The sequence below is a fragment of the Corvus brachyrhynchos genome, unplaced genomic scaffold (genome assembly GCF_000691975.1).
Source record: "Corvus brachyrhynchos isolate BGI_N302 unplaced genomic scaffold, ASM69197v1 scaffold209, whole genome shotgun sequence".
Lineage (NCBI taxonomy): Eukaryota > Metazoa > Chordata > Aves > Passeriformes > Corvidae > Corvus > Corvus brachyrhynchos.
In genome coordinates, this window is record NW_008246056.1 from 926,168 (window position 1) to 948,005 (window position 21,838).

The 21,838-nt window shown below is 45.0% G+C and overlaps 2 protein-coding genes across 5 annotated transcripts in view; both read left to right on the top strand.

Moving 5' to 3' along the window:
• The window catches only part of CCND2 (cyclin D2), a 30,988-nt gene extending 14,472 nt beyond the window's left edge, over window positions 1-16,516 (top strand). The window contains exons 5-6 of one of the 2 annotated variants that reach the window (XM_017745832.1): window positions 1,892-2,022; window positions 12,292-12,874. In XM_017745832.1, the coding sequence (XP_017601321.1) occupies window positions 1,892-2,022; window positions 12,292-12,447 (287 nt within the window). In that variant the 3' untranslated portion in view covers window positions 12,448-12,874. Of the gene's footprint in view, window positions 1-1,891; window positions 2,023-12,291 lie in introns of both variants that reach the window. The other variant, XM_008642424.2, reaches the window with a different exon arrangement.
• A 4,645-nt stretch (window positions 16,517-21,161) lies between these two features.
• The window catches only part of TIGAR (TP53 induced glycolysis regulatory phosphatase), a 52,524-nt gene continuing 51,847 nt past the window's right edge, over window positions 21,162-21,838 (top strand). For all 3 annotated transcript variants that reach the window (XR_001865684.1, XR_001865685.1, XM_008642426.2), the window contains exon 1: window positions 21,162-21,367. Coding sequence is in view for 1 of the 3 variants with exons in the window: in XM_008642426.2 (XP_008640648.1) it covers window positions 21,180-21,367 (188 nt within the window). In the remaining 2 variants the exon portion in view is untranslated. The remainder of the gene's footprint in view (window positions 21,368-21,838) is intronic.

The following is a 21,838-nucleotide window of genomic DNA, read 5'->3' on the forward strand; positions in this document are numbered from 1 at the left end:
CCCCCTCCCAGCCGCTCATCCCCAGCCTGGAGCTGCTGGGGGTTGTTGTTACCCAGAGGCTGGACCCAGCACTTGGCCTTGTTGAACCTCATCTCACTGGCCTGGGCCCATCAATCCAGCCTGTCCAGATCCCTCTGCAGAGCCTTCCTGTCCTCAAGCAGATCAACGCTCCCACCCATCTGGGTGTCATCTGAGAACTGACTGAGGGTGCACTCGATCCCCTCATCCAGGTCATTTACCAAAGAGAACTGGCCCCAACACTGAGCCCTGGGGGACACCACTGGTGACTGGCAGAAAGTGCAGTTCTGGAAGTGTAATTCCCATTCCCTTGCCATGTGCTGAGATCAGCATCCTCTGGGCTGTGTCCCGCACTGAGAATTTGGGAGTCAAGGTTCTCCTGTTGTTCCACTCATTAATGGGGGGCAGTGTAATTTCATTTCCAAGAATCAGCTTTCCTATGTACAGTGGGTTCTTACTATGACAATAGTGCCTAATTATTATTTTTATAATAATGGCAGTCCATATTCCTTCAGCCAGTGGGAATTTGCTCTTCAGAGTGTGATGTCTGGTAGGAAGCAGTGTTGGGCTTGCAGGTGGTAACCTCCTGGTGGCTTTGTGAGATAGAGAAATCCATGTCAGGGTTTCAACTACTCCTTTTGTCTCCCCACTTCTAACATCCCTGCTTTGGTCCATGTGGGTAAATGTTATGTCCCAAGTGCCATTCTTACTGGACTGCTTCAATCCCAGGGATATATTCCAGCCTGGAGAAGAACATGCTGTCTCCACAGCTACTGAAGTATGTGCCAGCTCTGAGTTTGGGAGGCTGAGAACAACTCTCCATGTGTCTAAAACCTGATTGGTTACACAAACATCAGCAGGGTTATGGAATTTGTGAGCAGAGGGGATTTGGGATCTGCAGCTGGGCAGTTTTCTGTTACCCGTTTCTATCAATGTAATGTATTGCTTGTGGTTTATTTCTTACTATGTATTACTTCGGTTTACTCTTCCTTCTACTCCAGTTCCCCCAGCGGAAAACTGGTAGAGAAAGGTTTGTTAATGAGTTACTGTTGAACCAAAAAACTTGCAAATCAAATTTCATTTTAGGAATATATCAAGATGTGGCAGATCTGGTATTTAGCAAGAGAAACTAGTGCTGCTAAACCAGTGTCTGTGGCAGTATCATAAACCATAAAATTGCTTTATAAAGATGACAGGATTTTATTTTAATTTCTCTTCTGATTTGACAGATGTGTGAGAGGAAGTTCTGAAGTGTATTTTCAACTTGTTTATTAAGAAGTAGTAGTAATGACAAATGTGATCTTTGTTCTTTGATTTCGTAGCTATGGGCTGTAAGTGTTCTCACTTCCTAATTGCTAAGGTAGCAAAGATGAACCGTTAATTAAAATCTCTTTCCCGGACAGGTCTTTAAATGCTTGAATTAATTAACTCTTTAAAAATTGACATGACTAAAAATCTCCTTTTGGTCCTTTGTGATACCTTATTCCAGTTATTTTCTGGTTATACAGAGAGGTCTAATGTGACCAAGACCCAAATTTCTGAATTACAGAAAGCCTCCTTCTTCTCTTTCCTTTTCTTTAAAACTAAGGAAAGACTATTAAAAATTGTCCAGGTTTACTTTATGCATCAGTGAAAATAAAAGACTGAACCGCATTTCCATTTTAATTTGCAGGTCTGTTCCCCCTCCTTTGACTGCTTGTGATGAGCAGTGTGACTAATGAGCTCCATGGGACCAAAAAGAGTGGCACTTTTCCCTTTCTTCTACTTCCCCGGGTTTTATTCTTGGGTGTGGTTTTTTTTATGTTGCTTGCCTCTGATGTTTTGCAGCTTTTCTGGTCTGGGCTTGGACTAATTCCCAGATCTGTTCTTGCAGATTTTAACTTTGCCATGTACCCACCATCAATGATAGCAACTGGAAGTGTGGGAGCAGCCATCTGTGGCCTTCAGCTTGATGATGGGGACAGCCTCACAGACCTCCTGGCCAAGATCACAAACACAGATGTGGTGAGTGTCCCACATTCCTCTTCTCCTTTCACTTCCCAGGGAGTAGTGGAGAACTGGGCCTGATCCTGAAGGCTGAGTGGAGCGAAGGAGGGGGGTGCTTCTGCAGGGAGTGAGTTGTAGGTGTGGACTCAGCACTTTGATTTGAGTCTCCAAAGCTCCTTGATCTCCTGGAATTCAGTTTTTATTCAGGCTTGGTGGGGAGAGCCTGCTCTGCCTGCCCAGGCTGGTGGTCCAGCAAGCTGAGCCCCCTCAGAAGCCCTGGGTGGTGGGGTGGGGTGATGGAGCTGGCAGCATTCCCTGGGGGATAAAGCAAACCAGGAGGTGTTGTGCTGCTGTTGGTCCTGTGCTTGCAACCTTGAAACTGCTCTTCTGACCCTTCTTCAGGTATCACCTAAAAATTCTTGTCTTGGAGGAAGTGAATAATGAGCTAATTTTGAGGCAGGACGTGAGACAGGCACAACTCAGGCTGTCCTTAAGCTTTTAATTCACACAGTAGATAGGTGGAATTATTACATCTGTGATAGCATTGTTAAATAAAGATTTGGTTTTGTGATTTGGTTAAAAAGAAGTAATTAGTCCAGTTTACTAAAAAGGGTAGAATTTTGGTATTTCTTTTTTTTCTTACAATCAAATTGATCCTAATTTTCAAATGCAGTTCTAGGGTTTCCCATTTATTTTGATTCAAATTGCATTTGGACAGAAAAAGGAATACTTCCTATTCAGAGTGCTTAAAGTCTAAACCATAGAATCACAGAATGATTTGGGTTGGACGGGACCTTAAAGATCATCTCATTCCAACCTCCCTGCCATGGGCAGGAACACCTTCCATTATCCCAGCTTGCTCCAAGCCCTGTTCAACCTGGCCTTGGACACTACCAGGGACTGGGCAGCCACAGCTTCTCTGGGCAACCTGTGCCAGGGCCTCCCCACCCTCACAGGGAACCATTTCTTCCTCATATCCAATCTAAACCCACCCTCTGTCAGTGTGAAGCCATTGCCCCTTGTCCTGTCACTCCAGGCCCTTGCCAAGAGTCTCTCTCCATCTTTCCTGTGGGCTCCCTTCAGGCACTGCAAGGCCACAATGAGGTCACCCCAAAGCCTTCTCTTCTCCAGGCTGAACAACCCCAATTCCCTCAGCCTTTCCTCCCAGCAGAGCTGCTCCATCCCTCTGATCACCTTGGTCCCTCTGAGAGAAGGGACACTTTCTGTGCCTGAGAGAATTGCATGTAAGGCCTACAAGGCCTTTTTGCTGCATCTTGCAAATTGGAAAAACTTTGTCTACTGTGCTGATCTTTTCTATCCAGATTGTTTAAGTCTGAAAGAAAATACCTACAAAAACATCTTAGTAGTTCTTAAGTGATTAGAAGATGGGATTGGTTTTGCGCTAAAAATTCCTTCACACCTTTCCTTTTAAATTTAGCAGGGTTTTTTTGTCAAAAGTGTGGTTTTTGCCATCCTGGTGAAAATCTTCCCAGATCTGACTGAGCCTACATTCCTTCAGAAGAAAAAATTAATACTCTTCCCAAATAACAAAGAACTCCTAACATTTTACTGTTCCCATCTCCTCCAAGAGACTGTCAGCACTGAGTAGAGACCAGCCTCCTTCTCTTTGCTCCTGGTCTCAGCCCACAGCAGCACAGCCTATAGAGGAGAGTCTCACTCATCCCCCAAATCAGAACAAACTCAAGACAAAAGGAGTTTCTGGATAATTTAATTGCTAAAAAAGACAAGCCTTTGCAGAAATTAGAGGTGCTGTTATTTTTTTCAAGGTGTTTCCATTGTTGGGGCAGAGGTAGCCTTAACTCTCTGCAAGCTTTGAAGCCCCAGCCTAACCAAAGGTAGCCAAAATTTTTGAACTTGGGCAAAATAGTGTACTTTTCATTAGCCTGCTATTTCAATTTGGGAGAAATATTTTGCTAGGTGTTTTCTCTGTGAGTTTTGCATTGGAAAAATACAAAAGGGCCCAGGACTGGAAACTTTCATCCCACATGATAAAGCTTGAGAGAGAGAGAAGCAACGGAAAATAGGGTCTTAGAGAAGCATAGGGCAGGCTTAGCAATAGGTAGTAATACCAGCCTCATGTGTAAAATGTATTGTTGGAAAAAATGTACTGTCTGGATTGTGTAAGACTTGGCCCAAGGCTGTGTTAATAAAGAGTAAAGACTATTGTAATATATTTTACACTGGGACTTAATTAAAGTTGAATGAAGAGCTTCAGTTCTCTCACTTCCGAATTTCTGATGCCTGAGAGCTGTTCCTGCAGTGGCACAATTAATTCATTGTCACTGTGTGAATGAATTTGTTTTCCAAGGGGGGCTTAGGGAAGAAGGAAAAATGAGAGTTCCTAGGCTTTAAGATCATCACATGGGAGAAAAGTGGGGAAGCCACAGAAATTAACAGTTCTGCAGAGGAAAACCTTCTGGCCCCCCTGTGCCTCATGGTAGCCCACAGGAGCCGTCAGGCAGCTGGGGAAGAGTCATTCCCAGCCAGAGGGTGCCAGGGCTTCTGCTTAATTTTTGTTTTGGAGTGTGTGATTTCTTAGCATGATGATAGGACTTTCCCACTGACTTTTCAAAAAATATCACTGTCTGAGGTGAAGCACGTAAAATCTCAGCTTCAAAGCTGCAAGCAGATGAAAAGAAATAATAGTAATGAAACCCTGATGCAACTTAAGTGCAGTGAGCTTTTCTGAACTTTCACTGTTTTATAATGATAATTTAAGGGTGCAGTCTGTTTGCTGGGAAATAGCAGCACAAACCAAGAGGCTGAAATCAGTGGTGTTATTTTAGATTTACGTTAGTGTAACTGAGACTGGAGTTTGGCATTTACGACTAATATGAATGTTTTTAATGGATGTTTCATTAAGAATTAGACCAGAAATATGTTATTAATAAACAACATGTTATTTAGAGCCCAGCTGTTGGGTAAGCAGACAACCAACACACGAGTGTTTCTTTCAAAAACACATTGGTGTTGGATGTCCTTGTATGAATCCAGAGCAGTGTTCCAGACTTGATATGGGGTTGTCCAAGGCATCCTGCCAGTGTCATTTTAGGGATAACAGTTATTTCTCATAAATAGCTGCCCTGGGCTGCTTGGTGAGGGTTGAATCACATGCTGGAGAAAAAGTGACAACAGGGCCAGGCAAACCCTGGTTTCATTACTCCTTCCACCTACCAAAATAAACAGCAGGGAGCTGCTCGTGGAGAAGCTCAGCAGCCTGAAGGGTAGTGAAAGTAGCTCTGCATGGTGCATCTGAACTGCCTTCTCTGATTGTTACTGTCCCTAAGAGCCACTAAGAGCTAATCCCACACAACTGAGGGAGGGGATTCTCCCCCTCTACTCTGTTCTTGTGAGACTCCACCTGGAATACTGTGTACAGTCCTGGTGCCCCCACCATAAGGAACTGTTGGAGCAAGTTCAGAGCAGGCCATGGAATTGATAAAGGGAGCTGGAGCAGCTCACCTATGCAGACAGGCCAGGAGAGTTGGGGCTGTTCAGCTTGGAGAAGAGAAGGTTGTGTGGAGACCTCAGAGTACCTTCCAGCATCTGAATGGGCTACAGGGAAGCTGGAGAGGGGCTTCTCACCAGGAACTGTAGTTACAGGACAAGGGGGAATGGCTTCAAACTGAAAGGGAGTATGTTTAGCTTGGATATTAGGAAGAAATAAGGAATTAGAATTAGAGAGGGTGGTGAGGCCCTGGCACAGGTTTCCCAGAGAAACAGTGGCTGCCCCATCCTTGGAAGTGTTCAAGGCCCGGTTGGATGAGACTCTGAGCAACCTGGGATAGTGGAAGGTGTCCCTGCCCGTAGCAGGGGTTTGGAACAAGATTACCTTTAAGGTCTGCTTCAACCCAAACTATTGTGTGCCTCTGATTCTAACTTCGCACAGCTCTGCAGGATGGGGATTGCGTGTTCCAGTCTGCTCTCCTGCCAGGGGCTGGGAACATTTTGTTTGTGGTTGCTTGAAGAGGAGAGGCTGGTGAATGAAGAGTTAACAAACCTACTGGCAGGAAGCTGCAGAGCTCCCTGTGCATCTCTTGGTGGGTCATTGCAAAGGAAAAATAAACAACTCAGGAAGTCAGGAATTCCCATAGCATCCCAGACCAGCACTCCAGTGCGAGCAGTATCCTGTCCCTGGTGGAGCCAGATGCTTTGGAGGAGGATACGAGCATCCCTGCTGTGCACAATTACGGGATGTGAGGAAGGATAGCTAAATGGGTAGGGCACATTTTAAGACCTTACAATCAATATTCTGCTTTGCTTGAGACCTTTCTTGGGTAAATCTATTCCCTCACCTCCTGGAAGAGCAGCCATCCAGGTTGCATCTGGATGACACACGGAGTTGGTCTCTCCCGCATCAGCAGCCGGGGAGAGGTTTTCAGGCAGAGCCAGTGCCTGTATGTGGGCAGAAGTCGTCTCTAAAAGTCTGTTCCCAGATGGTAACCGGTGTGTATTGAGTGGTTTGGAAAATCTAAAGCATATTTAAGGGCCTGAAGTAGAAAAAAAGCAAGGAACCAAGCATTTTTTAAAGGCTTGTTGAAACAGCTGGCTGTGAGCCCTTAAAAATGTGGAGTGGGGCTGTTTTGGAGACTGGATCCATAATAAATGGCATTTAAAATATCTCCACTTCCATGTGCCACATACGTCAGTGTCGGGATTTTTTTTTTATTCCCAAGATCAGAGACGTCCCTTCATAAAGATCTTCAGATTTCTGCACAGAAACGGAAGTGAAGAACCACCATGCTCAAGAATTCAGAGCTGCAGTAAAAAAATCATGGAAATCTATCTTGAATGGATTGCATTTGAACATTGTTCCTACAGCACATACACCATTTATCCCCTTCTTTGTAGTGTCTAGGGCCTGTGGTTTTGGAAGCAAGAAACAGGACTCGCTGTATCTTATCCTGCCTTATTTGTTGCAGACCGCATTTTGTATGCAAGGAAACAACAGGCAAAATAGCCTCCCAGAGAAAGGAAGAATGAGATAGTTTCCTAAGTTGTCTTTGCTTGAGTTGGCAGCTGCTCTGTTTCATTCAGCTTTTTGTTCCCCAGTGAGTGCTGTGCGTGTGTAGCAACAATGGGGTGATGCAGTGACACCGCGGGCTCATGGCGGAGTTCTGTCGGGTCCATTGACAGGCGCGGCCGCGGCCGGTGTGCCAAGGGAGCCAGGCGCCCGAGGAAGGGCTCAGCAGCTCCCATGGATCGGCCACTCCAGTGGGGAATCCCTGCTCAGCTCCTGCAGCTCTGTGTAATGCAGGCAGATGATCCTCCCAGCTTTTTGAAAATCCCCTTTTTCGCTAAACACTCAGGGTGTTTGTTACAACAGCATAAATCCCACACCTTTTCACTTTTTCACCTTTTCACATCTTTGGAGTATTACTTGGTAGAGACTACCAGAAATCCCAAGTCACGTTGAGCAGGCCGTATCATGGCATCTGCCCCTGGATCACCCTACTGGTGTGTTGGCTTTACTCTCGCTTTTCCCAGTTCTGCAAACATTGTCCTCTCCTGTTTGCAGTGAGAAATACCCACAGCAGTAACAGGAAACCAACAAACTGAATGGTGAAGCAAACAGTGGAACTGAGTCTAGAAAGGACACTGTTGAAACTGCTGAAAAGACAAAAAAATTGCAAAGAAAAATGCCCCCTATTTCAGATTCTTAACGTTAGTCACCTTATTTATTGCATTATTGCAATAATGTGGCAACAGTAAGTAGAGAAGCTCTGGCATAAATGAGTTTTTTGCATTTCTTTTTTTTTGTTTTGTTGAATGAGATGTCCTTGTTAGTTCACAAGAAGTGCCTTTTGGAGCAGCAAATTGCTATTTTCTGTACTTCCAGATGGAAAAAGATACGTAGATTCTTATCTGTGATTGATGCTCTTTGTTACAGCAGCAAAAACACACATTCAGGAGGGAAAATATTTCTGTTTTTAAACTGCATCCATTAGATGTGAGATCACTGTAAATACAGTAAATGGATAAGATATTCCCACAGTAGCTTTCCAGGCCCTTGCTTTGGAGAAGGTCAGTGAGGTAAAGGCCAGCGCTCAGCACACAAAGGCCCCGCTTTGGGAAGGAATCCCTGTTTATGTCAACAATGAAGCATGTGCTTTGGAGAGGTCTGAATTGGGGCTTAAATGTGAACCAGTGGAGGAATCCAGCCGGCTTTTGTGTGTAGGAGTACAGATGACATGTTCCACACTGGAATTTATGTAAATCCCAACTCTTTAATGCATGTCTGATTGCTGCTTTCTTAGATTATTCAAGCAATGCATACATGATCAGTGAACAGTATTGCCATTTTGGGTATCTACAGCATCCTTTCCATTTATCAAACCAGATCCTGCACCTAAAAAATGTCCTTGTCTGATTTCCCTTTTGCAATTAGTTTTAAGAAAGAGGAAGAGATTGGAGGCCTTAACACTTATTTGTGAAGTAATTAATGTATGTGTGGAAAACTAACCATCCTTTAACACAAAAATGCCAGAAGGCTTTCTTAGCATTTCCAGCTTTGGGATTTTGGGCAGTGCAAAGCAAGAAGCCTGTTGGTTGAGTTGAGTTGAGTTGAGTTTGAGTCAAGTTGAGTCCAGTTGGAGGCCTTCCCTCATAGCTTGCCAATGAACCATAAATGCCAGTTTAAAACTGAAAGATGGGGGCCAGTATAGGATGTACATATACCCTAGAAGTGTTGAAAAGTTCAAGAAAGTGAATTATGTGTAATATTCTGCAGGATCTGCACTAGGGCTTGTGCTTTCGTTCAAGATTGTCATGAATGGAAATTGAAATCTTCAATGATTATTGACTTGAATAAGTAGCTCATGCCAAAGAGCTGCTGATTCCTCCTTCCAGCTATTTTCACTGCCAGCATTTCCATCATAGCCAGGTGGCTGCCCCTCATCAGACACAGGAAAGCTTTTCTTTTCCTTCAAATGCATTTCAAGTGTGCTAGTAAAATCACCTAGGGATGAAAGGGTTTCAAAAGGAAAAAAAAAAAGAAACCTGAAAGTTAATTGCCTTTTTAGTTCTCTACATGCTGAAGTAAAAATAAAACTATGGAATGGAAAGTACCAGAACTATTTTAATCATTAAAACTACTAGACCATATAGAAGAATGGGGAAGTTGATCCATGTGACACACACTTAAAAAAGTTTTTTATAAAAACAACAAAGGCAAACCCTGCAGTATTCTGAAGGAATGGCCGTGTCCTTGTATTGCAAAATCTGGGGTCATTACTGCAGTGCATTATAGTGTTCTTTCAAGGAAGATTTGTTGAAAATAATGCAATTCATGGGTTTTTTCTTTGATATGTTCATAAAACTTAATGCTCTGTGGTCAGTATTGTCTAGAGCTTGCCAAATGAAAGTCCACCACTAAAATTTGTACATGTGCAGCAAATCCCCAGGAAACTTGGAGGCATTAGAAATACTGTGTCATGGAAAGGACAGGCTGTTTGTCCTGATGGGTTTTTGGTAGTTTTGGTATCATGTCCCTTAACTTTGGATTGACAGAAAGTTCCAGTGGTGCCCTCATCTATACAATAAAGCTACTTGCCTTATCACACTGGGACAGCTGGGCTGACCAGATACTCTAAATTAGGATTTTTTTTTCCTTTCACCTGTGAGATTTAACATCCAAGGAGCTTTAGTATGCAAATAGCAACACTTTTTTGGAAAACTATTTCATGCTGAGTGCAGTGTGCTGGTCATTTTACTGTAGGTTTCTTTGTTTTAAAGAATTCAATGGTTTTAGGTTCAAAACCTAAGTGTAGACCAGAGAAATAATACACAGTGGCCTGTGGATTCCCATATGAAGTAAAATCCATGTGAGAGTTCCAGTCAAGGCCACTTAATAGATTTTATGTACAAAATGAAGACACCAGAAATGACCCATTTCTCTATAGGGTTATCTGAAGATTTCAGCCTCTTCATACCTGAATTGAATCATCACACTGCCTATCAGAAGTTTGTATAGTGATGGTGTAAATGACCATACATGAGGGTGGTTAGGAACAGACAAAGCTGACTCCAAATGCTCAAGCCTCATGTTCCGCATGTCACCACCCTTCCTTCCCCAAGCCTGCCTGCAAGGAAATTGCCTCATTAAGCTTTTCAGACTGAAGCTGCTTAAAAGAAATCTGGCTTGTTTTCAGAAGGACACAGTACTTTGAAACTGTGCTTTGAAAGAAGAGGTTCTTACACCCAAAAAAAGCACATTACGAGTGTCATCTGTTACGAGAGTCTCCAAACTGCTGCCCCCCCACACTTGAAAATGCCTTGACCCACGCATGATTTGTTGTCATTGCCCTCTTACATACAGGTGAATGCTTACAATGGATCTAAAGCCCTCCCTAGATGATAATGGGGGATTTTCTATATCTGAGGACAAGATTTTGCAGCCAGCAGCTGCTGGCTGGTGGCCAAGAAAAATGGGTGTTCATTACTCACCAGAGCTAATTGCACCCATCACGAACGTCAGTGTCGCCAGTGGAACAGATCCTCTTTACCTGATGTGTTTTTCCCAGTCAGGCTGGGATGACAAATCAATCCTCCACACATGAATATTTCAAACTGTCCCAAATAACCTGGTACTGTGCAGAAAAAGGGGTGTGTTGGTCAGGGTCCAACTCCTCAGTGTTGCAGTCACATCCCCTAGTGGGTTCACAAGTGCCTGTGGAACCCTGTGGAGGTCAGTGCCCTGTACTGTTCTTCAGCTCCCCTGCCTGACAGTGGGAATGGTGATGCTGAGTTTCACTATCCCTACCAGATGCTGTGGGGGCTCTGGTTAAAGCACTGTGCTGTGAAAATCCTCCTCCCAGACCCTGCATTGCTCTATTTCCTGAAGACTCCTGGAGAGACCCAGCTCTTAGGCAGACTGAGGCTGCAGGAAGTTTATGGTATTAGTGCCTTTTCCAGTAGGGCTCCTCAGGGCTGCCTTTAGAAAATGCCATTTCTTGTAGCACCACGTGTCCCCCTGCACAATGTCAGATTGATACTCACAGTGCCAGCACACTGAACGTGGTTGGCATTGTGTTCATACAGTCACGGCTTGGGTTTTATTTTTCAGTTTCTCCTATAACTCAGGGTTTGTCACGTTTTTCTCACACTTTTTTTTTGTTAAATTACCACATTATTTGGTCTTCCAGTGTATTATCAAGAGTGTGGAACATCCTTTAAGTATTTTAATAGTCATCTTCTTCATTGCTGCATCTGGTTTAAATGTGGTGAACCCTTCACATTTATTTCTATATTTATACTTCATGTTTATTGGGGGACTCCTGATGAACAGGCTCCCATATTTATGTGGCTGTACTGTACCCTGCTGTTTCTCTGAATGTTCTGTAGTTTGTAATGTAGTGGTCTCTTGGAACTGGTTGTATGTTCAGAAAATTATTGGGTATGGCACTCAGTGCTCTGGTTGTCAAGGTGGTGTTTGCTAAAACGGTTGGACTTGATGATCTCAGAGGTCTTTTCCAACTTGAATGATTCTATGATTCAATAATGCAGCTGCATGTTTGGGGCTTGTGTGAATTTTCTCTTGTGTGAATTTCCATAGATAAACTGACCATTTTGCCTTTGCCTTGGGGACCCAAATGTGTGACAGATAAAACTCAGCCCCAGAGCACCATGCTTGTTCAGGGACCTCAAAAGTTCTCCAATTTCCCATCAGTTTGCTTTGTATGAAGTGCATCTGTCTCTGTGATCTTGGTATAGCATGTGGAGGTTACTTCAGGATAAAGTTGCAACTTCTTTTGTAGAGAAGACCCACTTAGGTGGTTTAACCCTGCATAGGAGAATGAAAAATTATTTCTCTGTAATAATTAGGTTCCTGCTCAAGAAGACCACATAAATCACATAATCATAGAGTCATCGAGTGGCTTGGGTTGGAAGGCACCCTAAAGCCCATCCAGTTCCAACCCCCTGCCATTGGCCAGGGACATCTTCCACCAGAGCTTCCTCAGAGCCCCCCCCAGCCGGGCCTTGAACACTGCCAGGGATGGGGCAGCCACAGCTTCTCTGGGCAACCTGTTGAGCAAAGACCAGTAAAAAATACTAAGATGCAGAGCCTAATAAATACAGCATTAACAGTGTTTAACCCAGGGAGTTTGTACACAGTGATTACCTCTCAGAATTCAAGGCTGAGTTGTGTCAGAGCAGGTACTTCTCGGAAATACCTGACTGGTGTTCTTCCAACTGCTGCTAGCTCAGTAAAGGAAAAATAACCACCTTTATCTTTACTAATAGATAAATTTGCTTTCTTTTCTCTAGGACTGCCTTAAAGCTTGTCAGGAACAGATCGAGGCGGTGCTCGTGAACAGCCTGCAGCAAGTCCGGCAGCAGCAGCAGCAGAGCAACCCCTCGAAGACAGTGGATGAACTGGACCAGGCCAGCACTCCCACAGATGTGAGAGACATCAACCTGTGAGGACATCGGCACACAAAGTCACGCTTGCTCCCCCAGACCCTTTATTTTTGTTATTATTTTTAGAGTGAATTTTTTTTTTAATCTGCTCCCACATAGAACATATTTAAAGCTCTTTTAGGTAAAAAAAAAAAAACCAAAAAAAAGTACAAAAACTGAATAATGAAAAAAAAAAAAGCATTTGGTGCCTGTGATGTTTTACAGAAGGGAATCCCACAATATATTTGGTAATTGCTATTTGATTATGTATCAGTGATATTAAATGCTTATAAAAGCATACAAAGTAGCTAGGTCAATGTAAGCCTGCATTTGTGGGAACAAAGTAGAGTATACTTGTCTGTGTATTATGAACTAGTGCATACACCCCTTTTTTAGATTTAAGAAAGGAATCGTGTGTGCGATTTTATGGCTTGACTAGATTGCAAAGCAATAGAGTAAGGGGTTTAGGGCAAAGTGGGAAAAGATCCCTGAAGCAATTGAACCATTTTGAATGCAGAAGAGATTTGCTGATCTGTCACCTCTGTTATTAGTCAGAAGTGTTTGTTGGATCTCTGTATGTTAGTTTTGTTTACTCTTGCTGTCTGTGGTAGCTGCTACCTAAGAAAGAAGATGCTTTATTTTACCAGCCAGAAGAGCAGGTGTCTTTTGGGCTTTTTTTAGTTGATTTATTTTCCTTTTTTTTTTTTTTTTTAACTTCCCCTCTCCCCCTCTTGACTTTTTTCTACTTTTCCTTCCGAAATGGTTCATTCTAAACACAGCAGCATCTTTGGCATGAGGGCAATTCCGTTTACCCAGCCGTGGGCCAAGCCAAAGTTCCCAAGTGTTCACGGTCAGTGGGGGGAATGCACGCATTAATCCTGACCTGTTGGCTGGGCAGACCACCTCCAACCTTTGGATTGCAAGATGTGGTGGATCATCTAGGAAAAGCGTTATATTCCTTTACAGTGCTAATGCTTCACGTCCATGTTAACGTCTGGCAGCTTCTTAGCTTGGCCACAAAGACATTTAAATGATGCTCTGTCCATCTTCCCTTGTAACAGCCCCTCACTGTGTTAAAGAAGATGAGGTTTGGTTTGCTCCCTCATCTCTCTTCCCCCACTCCCCCCACACACTTTTTCAGCATTTCATTAACCTTATTGATCCACAGTGACCGTTTTTGTAAACCATTTCATTCGAAAAGCACTTTGAAAATTGTTCCTAAGGGATTAAATGAGATGGTTTATGACAATTTTGCCGAGGAAAGAAAAACAAAAAAACAAAAAAACAAAAAAAGAAAAAGAGAAAAGAAAAAAAAAAAGAAGTCACAAAAGCAAGGCTTTGTATAGCTTTTTATAGTCAATATTTTCCAGTATCTGGTGTACTCGGTTAGCTGCGGTGTTGCTGGAAATACCAACACCCGCTTCAGATGACATTCCTGTCATGACATTCCGGATAAAAGCCTGACCATCTGTATTGTTCAGTGTCACAGAAGGATCTTAATACCACCTGTGTGCTTATCTATGGACAAGGAAAGAAAATTATTGGTGCAACAGCCATGGTGGTAAACATCGAGGTGCGTGACTTGGAGTTCTATTACAAAGGTGTATTCAGTGTACTTGAATTTATTTTCCTGCTCCACCTGTAACGAAGAGGCATTTAGATGGCAAAGGAGTTGGAGCAACTTTTGGTTTTTTGGTTTGTTTTTTTTTTTTTTTTTGCACAATTGTATTAACAGTTTGCAGATATCCAATATGAAGCTGTTGGTTGAAATGTTAATGTTTGCATTTTTAAGACAAAAATCCAGAAAGAACATGCTACTTCGAAGAATATTATATGTATGGACTCAGCCTGTTTGGCTAGATGAGGGTAGAAAATGGAGTAAGATTCTAAGGTTTTGTTGTTTTTTTGGTTTTGGGGGGTTTTTTGGTTTTGGTTTTTTTTTTTTTTGCGCTGCTAAGAAGCTATGATTTGTTTCATTCTTATTCACATTAACAGTACTTAGCTGTATTGTTTCACTGAGTGTGCTGCTATTTTATAAACATTTTTATAATATATTATTTTACTGCTTAAATTTCAAATCCTGAAGTAGATGGTTAAGTGGAGATATGATGAGTTCTTTGATTTACTGGAAATGCCCTGTACAGGTTTTTTTTTTCCTAATAGCGTGTTCATGATTATTTTTTTTATTTTATTTTTTCCTTCTTTCTTCTTCCTTTTTTTTTTTTTTCTCCTTCCTTCCTGATCACATCCTGCAAAGATGGTATACTTACCTCAGGTTTGCTGGACAAGAAATGGTTCCCATTTTCACAATACCTCACACAGTGACAGTTTGGTTGCCCCGGGGCCCGCCGGGGAGAGGTTGCAAGCAGTCGAGGCGGGGCACTGGCTCCTTTTTGGTCTCTGGTATCCTTTTCATAGTGGAAAAAATGCATTGACTCTCCACTTGCGAGCAGATCGGTCTTCCCCAAAGCTGCTGCTGGGCACAGCCTTGGCCTCGCCTCCCGCCTCGGCGTTCTGCGTTGGGAGCACCCGGAGTTCCGCGGCGGTGTCTCTGTTCTGGAGGAAAAAAGTAGCTGATGTTGTTGAAGCAAGACTGCAGAGCCACACACAGGTCAGATCAGATCAGATCAGGTCAGGTCATTCCTTGGCAGCCCTGCCCTGTGGCTTCACAGGGAGCTGTGCCAGAGGGTCCCGATGGCAGGGTGACCTCTCTTGAGTGCTGGCACCGTGTCCATCATGTTGGCGTGGTTTGCTCCGTGCTGTAGGCCAGATGTAGGCAGGACCTGTGTTTAGGGTGCCTGCCCCTGCTCTTTTTCCCATGTCCTGCACGCCCCGGTCCCACAGCAGCCACGGGATCACAGGGATGATCTCTGCTGAGGATCCCAGGGGTGATCCATGCCATGGAACACAGGGATGAATCCCTGCTGTGGAACACAGGGCTGATCCCACAGTGTCACCCCTCTGTAGAACTGACGGGGCAGGGGTTGAGGGCCACCTCCATGGTCAGCTGCTCCACGGCAGGGTGAGGGCGGCCTGTGCTGGAAGGGGCAGTGCCATTCAGCATTCCCAGTCCCCCACAGGGTCCTGGTGGGTTTGTGCGTGTCCCCGCCAGGGTGAGGAGTGCCCTCGGCCACAGTGACTTGCTCAACAAGTGCCAACCCTTTGGTTACAGCTTACTGTGTTTGAAGGCTGCAAATCCTACAACTTGAGCGCTTTCACAGTAGCTTTCAGAATAAAATTACTGCCTAGTACTTTCCTTTAACAGATGTTAAAGGAAGTGTGTTGTTAACTGCAAATGAGGTGTGAGATTTCCCCCCCCAAATTGCAGAAATCGTAAACCTCCCAATTGATTGATTAAAAAAGAATAAAAAATGTGTTGCTGATTCTCCCAAGTGCCAAAGGATTGGTACAATTGCTAAAAGTGCTTCTCTGTCAGCTTCCTATTGATGGTACTTCGATGATCTTGCCTCCTTCCTGTTACTGTAGTGTAGGAGCACCTCATAATGTATTTATTTGTATTTCCAACATGCTTGTGAAAGAGAAAAATAATGATTAATCCCATGTCAGTGTCTATGATTTTTGCTTGAGTAATCGGACAGCTCTTAATTACTCAGCAAACCACCTGGCCACTGGATTTTTTCCACTATGTTTATTACCATGTTCTCATGTACCTCAGAAATCACTCTCGGTTGCACAGTTTCTGTTCTCAAACTTTTTTGGGTTTTTTTTTTTTTTTTGGTTGGTTTTTTTTTTTTTTTTTTGCTTTACTGAGTGTGATGCCATATCAAGTCAACGTTATTCTCTCACAAATGTGCTCTTTAAGAGGTGTGGATGTTTATGTGGTCAGGGGATGCTAGAAAGTGTGGTAGTAGACATCAGTGTAAACAAAAGTATTTAGAAAGTACATGAGGTTGTTTTTGATGGATAAGACTCTGATACGGTGTAGTCTTGATTGCCTTTTAAAAGGTCTTTGTTCAGTGTTGTCATTTTTATTAATAACCTATTGTTTTGACTAGTTTAAAGATGGTTCTAAGAAAAGTGTTTTGGCGGGATTAGGTATGCTGTATGGACAATAAACTCACCTTGACCTAAATTTGCCTGCCTTGCTTTTATTCCTTTAGTGAATTTGGTTGTATCACTCACTCCATGGTGGTATTTCCTTGGTGGGATGTGATTCTAAAGCCTCTGATCTGGATAGATGGTGGTAGCAGGCACATAAAATGAAGGCTGCAGTCAAAAGAACAAGCCTGCCTCTAAAATGTAGCTGCCTTCCACTGGATAGGCAAATTCTGGCACGTAATCCCACGAGATTCAAGAAGAACAAAGTCCTAAAAAGTGGTAAATTGCAGGATCAAAACATTTTGTGGGAATTAAATTGAGCTGGTTAAAAGCCACATGCACATTTTTGCAATGAATTGAAATATGATTTAAATCTCCACGTAGTTGTTTGTTGCTCTGGAATGCTACTGCAAAAATCAGGTGGTTTTTCTTTCTATGAACTTGGGGCAAACTGCAAGTAAAAGGAGTAGGATTTGTGGTGAGGCCAGTGGGAAGAAATGAGTCCATTGTCCAGAGTCTGCTTCCTCAGCCTGTGGCCAGGAGGGCAGGATGCTCAGCCTCTCCCTCTCCCACATTGCCTGTGCATGCCTGCTTTGAAGTGACCAAGCTCCTGTGTGATGTGTTTGGCCTGACCTCTCCTCCACTGCCATCCAGTAGCAGTTTTCCCCTGAATTTCCAGCCCTTTTTCACCCCTGGGGAGAGCAAAGAGACCCTGAAGAATGAAGAAGAGGCATTTGGGCAGACACGCTGGGGAAACAGCGTGTCATGAAGTGAATTACACTGCCAAACCCAAAGATAAAGGAATAAAACCCCAAAAGACAAACCCCAAGATAAAATAAACAGGGAGAAGGAAAAAAACTCAAAAGGAAAAGCAAATGTTGCTAAAAGGAAGAAACATATGAGCAAAAATAAACAGAAATAGAAAAAACAATAGATGGAAATATGAATTAATTATGAATTATGGAATGAATAGGAATTAATTAAAAATGAATAGGAAATAGGGATTAAATCAGGATGCTGGGGGTCAGGAGATACAGATCTTTCTAGCCATAATCACACAATCTTGGGACCTGTGGTTTTAGGGAAAGTCTCTGAAGATTTCCCTGCCAAATGTCTTGTGAGCCTCATATTTACCAGCTTATCTGCACCAAAGGTAGAGATTCTAAACCGTAACAAGTCAGGGATTTTCTCTGAGCACCATTGAACAGTATGACCAGCAATTTCTGGCATTTAGTAGGCTCAGCTTGGAGCCTGTGAAGGACTGGAATTGTGCAGTGACCGAGCCCTGAACAGATTGTCCAGAGAGGGTGTGGAGCCTCCCTCACTGGGGATGTTCAGAGCTCTCTGGACACAATCCTGTGCCCTACTGAAGCAGGGAGGCTGGACCAGATTCCCCACCGTGGTTCCTTCTAACCTGACCCATTCTGTGCTTCTGTGATTGTGATTCTATTTAAAAGGGTTCTCAAAGGTGAGTTGCATTCCAGCTGGGCAGCTGATGTTCCCGCTGATGCAGCCAGGAGACAGCACTGAAACTTGTGGGAGTCTCAGTGAGGACACTTGTCAGGGAGAACATCAGGTCAGTCCTCTGCTGGGCTCCGGGGGCACTGTGGGAAGGGCATCCCTCAGCAGCAGCAGCTGCATTCAATTGAGACCTGTTAGGGTTACAAATTAAGATGAGTAAAGCTGAGGTATTTACAATGAGGTAAGAAAAAACACTGAGTTTTGCTGCAACCTGCTAGAGAGAGAGAGAAAGGAGTTGATGCAAAGAAAACAATAAAAGGGAAAATGTCTGTCTCCTTAAATGCCTGTCCTTCTGTGGAAATGATGTGGTGCCTAGCTTGGTCTTGCTATTGAGTTTTCTCTAAAAATAAACTGGGTTGTTATTTGAGCTCTTCCAAAATGCAACATGCAGAAACTGCAAGAAGAATTAGGCCACAGCAGTGAAGGAGAGAGGGAAAGGTCAGCAGACAGGCTGCGTTTGGCTCCTCAGATTACTCAGGAACCCTTCTTAGAGCAAAAGCTCTGGTTCATCTGACAGAGGAGGACTCAAAAGCATCCCTGAAGAGCAGTAGATTGACCCTTCCAATGAGGGTTTTCAGAACTTGAGCAAAGCTGTGAGTGGGACATAACCAGCTGGAGGATGAGGGATGAAATCAGCATTGTTATCCAGCACACCCAAACAAAAATTTCTCTCAATTTTTCCAGCTTCCTCACATTGTCTCTGAGGGGGGACCTCATCACAATCTGCAGCTTCCTCATGAGGGGAAGAGGAGGGGCAGGCCCTGATCTCTGCTCTGTGTGACCAGGGACAGAACCTGAAGGAATGGCTGGAGCTGTGTCAGGGGAGGGGTAGGGTGGATATCAGGAAAAGGTTCTTCCCCCAGAGGGTGGTGGGGCACTGAACAGGCTCCCCCAGGAATGGTCACAGCCCCAAGGCTGCCAGAGCTCCAGGAGTGCTTGGACAACGCTCTCAGGGATGCACAGGGGTGGACTGAATGATCCTTGTGGGTCCCTTCCGAATCAGGATATTCTATGATTCCATGATTGTAAATTCAACTTGTTTGCTTCTCTGAGAAGCTTTTTGTTCCAGCTCCTTTGGATCAGCTTCTTAGACACAACAAAGTTCTGATCTCTTTGGTGTGCACTGATGGCGATGTTTAATCTCCCAGGTTTAGGTATTAGGGCTTGGCCTAACGCTACAGAGCTTTGCAACAGGAGGGCCTAAACCGCGGGTGTGAGTCTCGTCGGGGTGCAGCAGCGCCAGGGCGAAGGATGGGATCCGTGATCCAGGAAAAGACGAGGGCTGTGGAATGGGAAGGGGCGGCGGCGGGCGCTGCAGAGCCCGGGGGGAGGATGGCCGCCAGGGGGCGCCCGCGCACCGCGCACGGCCCTGAGGGCCCCGGGACAATCCAAGGAATCCCGCGCTGGGAAAGGAACATCCCCGGCGCTCCCACGGCTCACCTGAGCGCCCGCCTCCGCCGCACAGCCCGCAGCCACAGCTCCAGCAGAAGGGAAGGTGTTCGGCCAAGGGGCTGGCTCTGCTCCCTGCTCGCAGCCCGTATATCGCACTGAGAACCAGCTTAAAAACAATTACAAACATTCCCGAAGTCACTTTGCCATGAAAGAAATTCAAAGAACTGTGTTCTCTAGCCGGCCAAATTTGGGGCCTGTCTGCAGCACAATCTCTGTGCAGGACTGGACAGGGTTATGCCTCTCTTCAGGCCAGCACATCCCTCAGAGGAGCATTACACAAGCAGAGAAGTGCAACGGCACAGAACTGAAGAAATTCAGCAAAGGTTTCTGCTGGGTGTATTTGTAAGCACAAGAAGCAACATCAGATCCCAAATGACAGTGGAAAAGGGAAAGCTAATCTAGTAGGCAAGCCACGAGGCTCTAAGTCAGAAGGTACAGGGTTTTCAAGCTGTTTTCTCACAAAGCCGAACTGTGTGACTTCAAAGTCTCTCTCAAACTTTGCCTGAAGGGCTGTCACTTTCGCAAATGGACCTGTATGGAAATATGCACTTATAAGAGAAGAGATGTTAACAGTGTTGGCTCATGTTTGAGACTTGATCCTCTAAACCACGTGTGAGACACAGCTGGACTTTTATCACCGCAGCAAAACGCGGTTGTTTTTAAATGGTGATACAACAGAAATAGGTCACAGCTGAGTCAGTTGGTACTGGGTCGTTTGCAGGAGGGACGGTCACTGGTGTCACCCCTTGAAAATGTCAGTTCTGAGATCTGTGGAGCAGAGGCACTGCAGAAATTTGAGGTTAACACCAAGCTGTGAAAGGAAGATAAAAAGGAAACGAAACAGACACACTTGCATTAAATATTTAGTTTCACATCTAAACAGCTATCAAATGAAAAAAATTATGCTTCAGTCTTCATTTAGAATGTGTTTGGTGTTAAAGCACAAACCAGTTTGAAACTGAGGTCAGACCTCTGGGCAACCCAGAAGAATTTCTCTGATTTTTAGATAGGCTTTATTCTATGTGGTTGGGAAATCCTGAAGGAAATATACTCACCTGACCAACTAATATTTTGGTTAATCATATTGTCTGTAATCCATAAAACTTCAGCTTTCTGAGGACATCTGAGCCTCTGGTAAGGGAAACCTGGAATTGAGCCAGTAAGGAAACCTGGTCTGACTGTGAGTGTGGGGGATGCAGCTGGGAAGGGGCTCCAGTCCCAGCTCAGGCACTGCGAGTGTCACTCGAAGTGGCTCCGGGATGCTCAGACCAGGAAGTTTCCTTAACACAAGCGTCATGAGATGCTGCGCAACCCAGAGTTTTAAGGTGAAAGCCTCCTGACTGCAATTGCAAAGAGAGAATAGGGTGGAGAAGTCCAGGTGTAAACCTCACACTGCCACGCCCACCACTGAACCCTGTCCCCAGGCGCCACATCCACGCGGCGCTTAAATGCCACCAGGGCCGCTGACTCCACCGTTGCTCTGCAGCCTGTTTGAATGCTGGATAACCCTTTGGGAGAAGAATTTCTTCCTGATGTCCAACCCGAGCCTCCCGTGAGGCCGTTCCCTCTCGTCCTGTCGCTTGTGGAGTGGGAGCAAGGCTGGCTATCCCCTACGGTCACCGAGCTGCAGGGAGCCATAAACGCATCCCTGATCCTCCTTTTCTGCGGGGAGACGTCCCTGTCCCCGCCTCCGGTGACGTCAGAGCGGGACGCGGGGCGGGGGCATGATGTCACGGCGAGGCGCGCGGCGCCGCAGTGCGGGCAGTGGGACCTGCGCTCACCTGCCAACATCTGGGCACATCTGCGCTCACCTGCGCGCACATCTGGACACACCTGCGCACATCTGCGCTCCCCTGCACTCCCCTGCACTCCCCTGCGCCATGGTTCGGTTCGGGCTGACGGTCGTGCGGCAGTGAGTACCGCCCGCGCATCCCCGGCGGTGGCGGTGCCCCGGGGGGCGCGTCCCCTCCTCGGTTACGGGCAACGGGAGGGGGAAGCTGAGCAAAAGCTCTCAGGCGGGGCAAGGAGCTCGGGTAGGAATGGTGGTGTGAACATTTTTCCCGTGAAACGTTAAAGAACTGGTGTTTGTGACTCGGGTGGAATTCCTAAGGTGACTTTTTCTCCCAGTCTGTTGACAGAGGTTTGTAGCTGACTGAACCAAGTAACTCCAGCTTCCTGCAGCAGACAGGAGAAAACTTCAGTTTGTAGGAAAGCTGAGCTTTTTTTCTCCTTCAGTATAAGGCCCATGGGCAGCAGGGGAGGGGGGATTCTGTCCCTCTGCCCCGCTCTGCTGAGAACCCCCTGCAGGGCTGCATCCAGCCCTGGGCCCAGCACAGGAAGGACAGGGAGCTGCTGGAGCCAGTCCAGAGCAGGGAAACCCAGG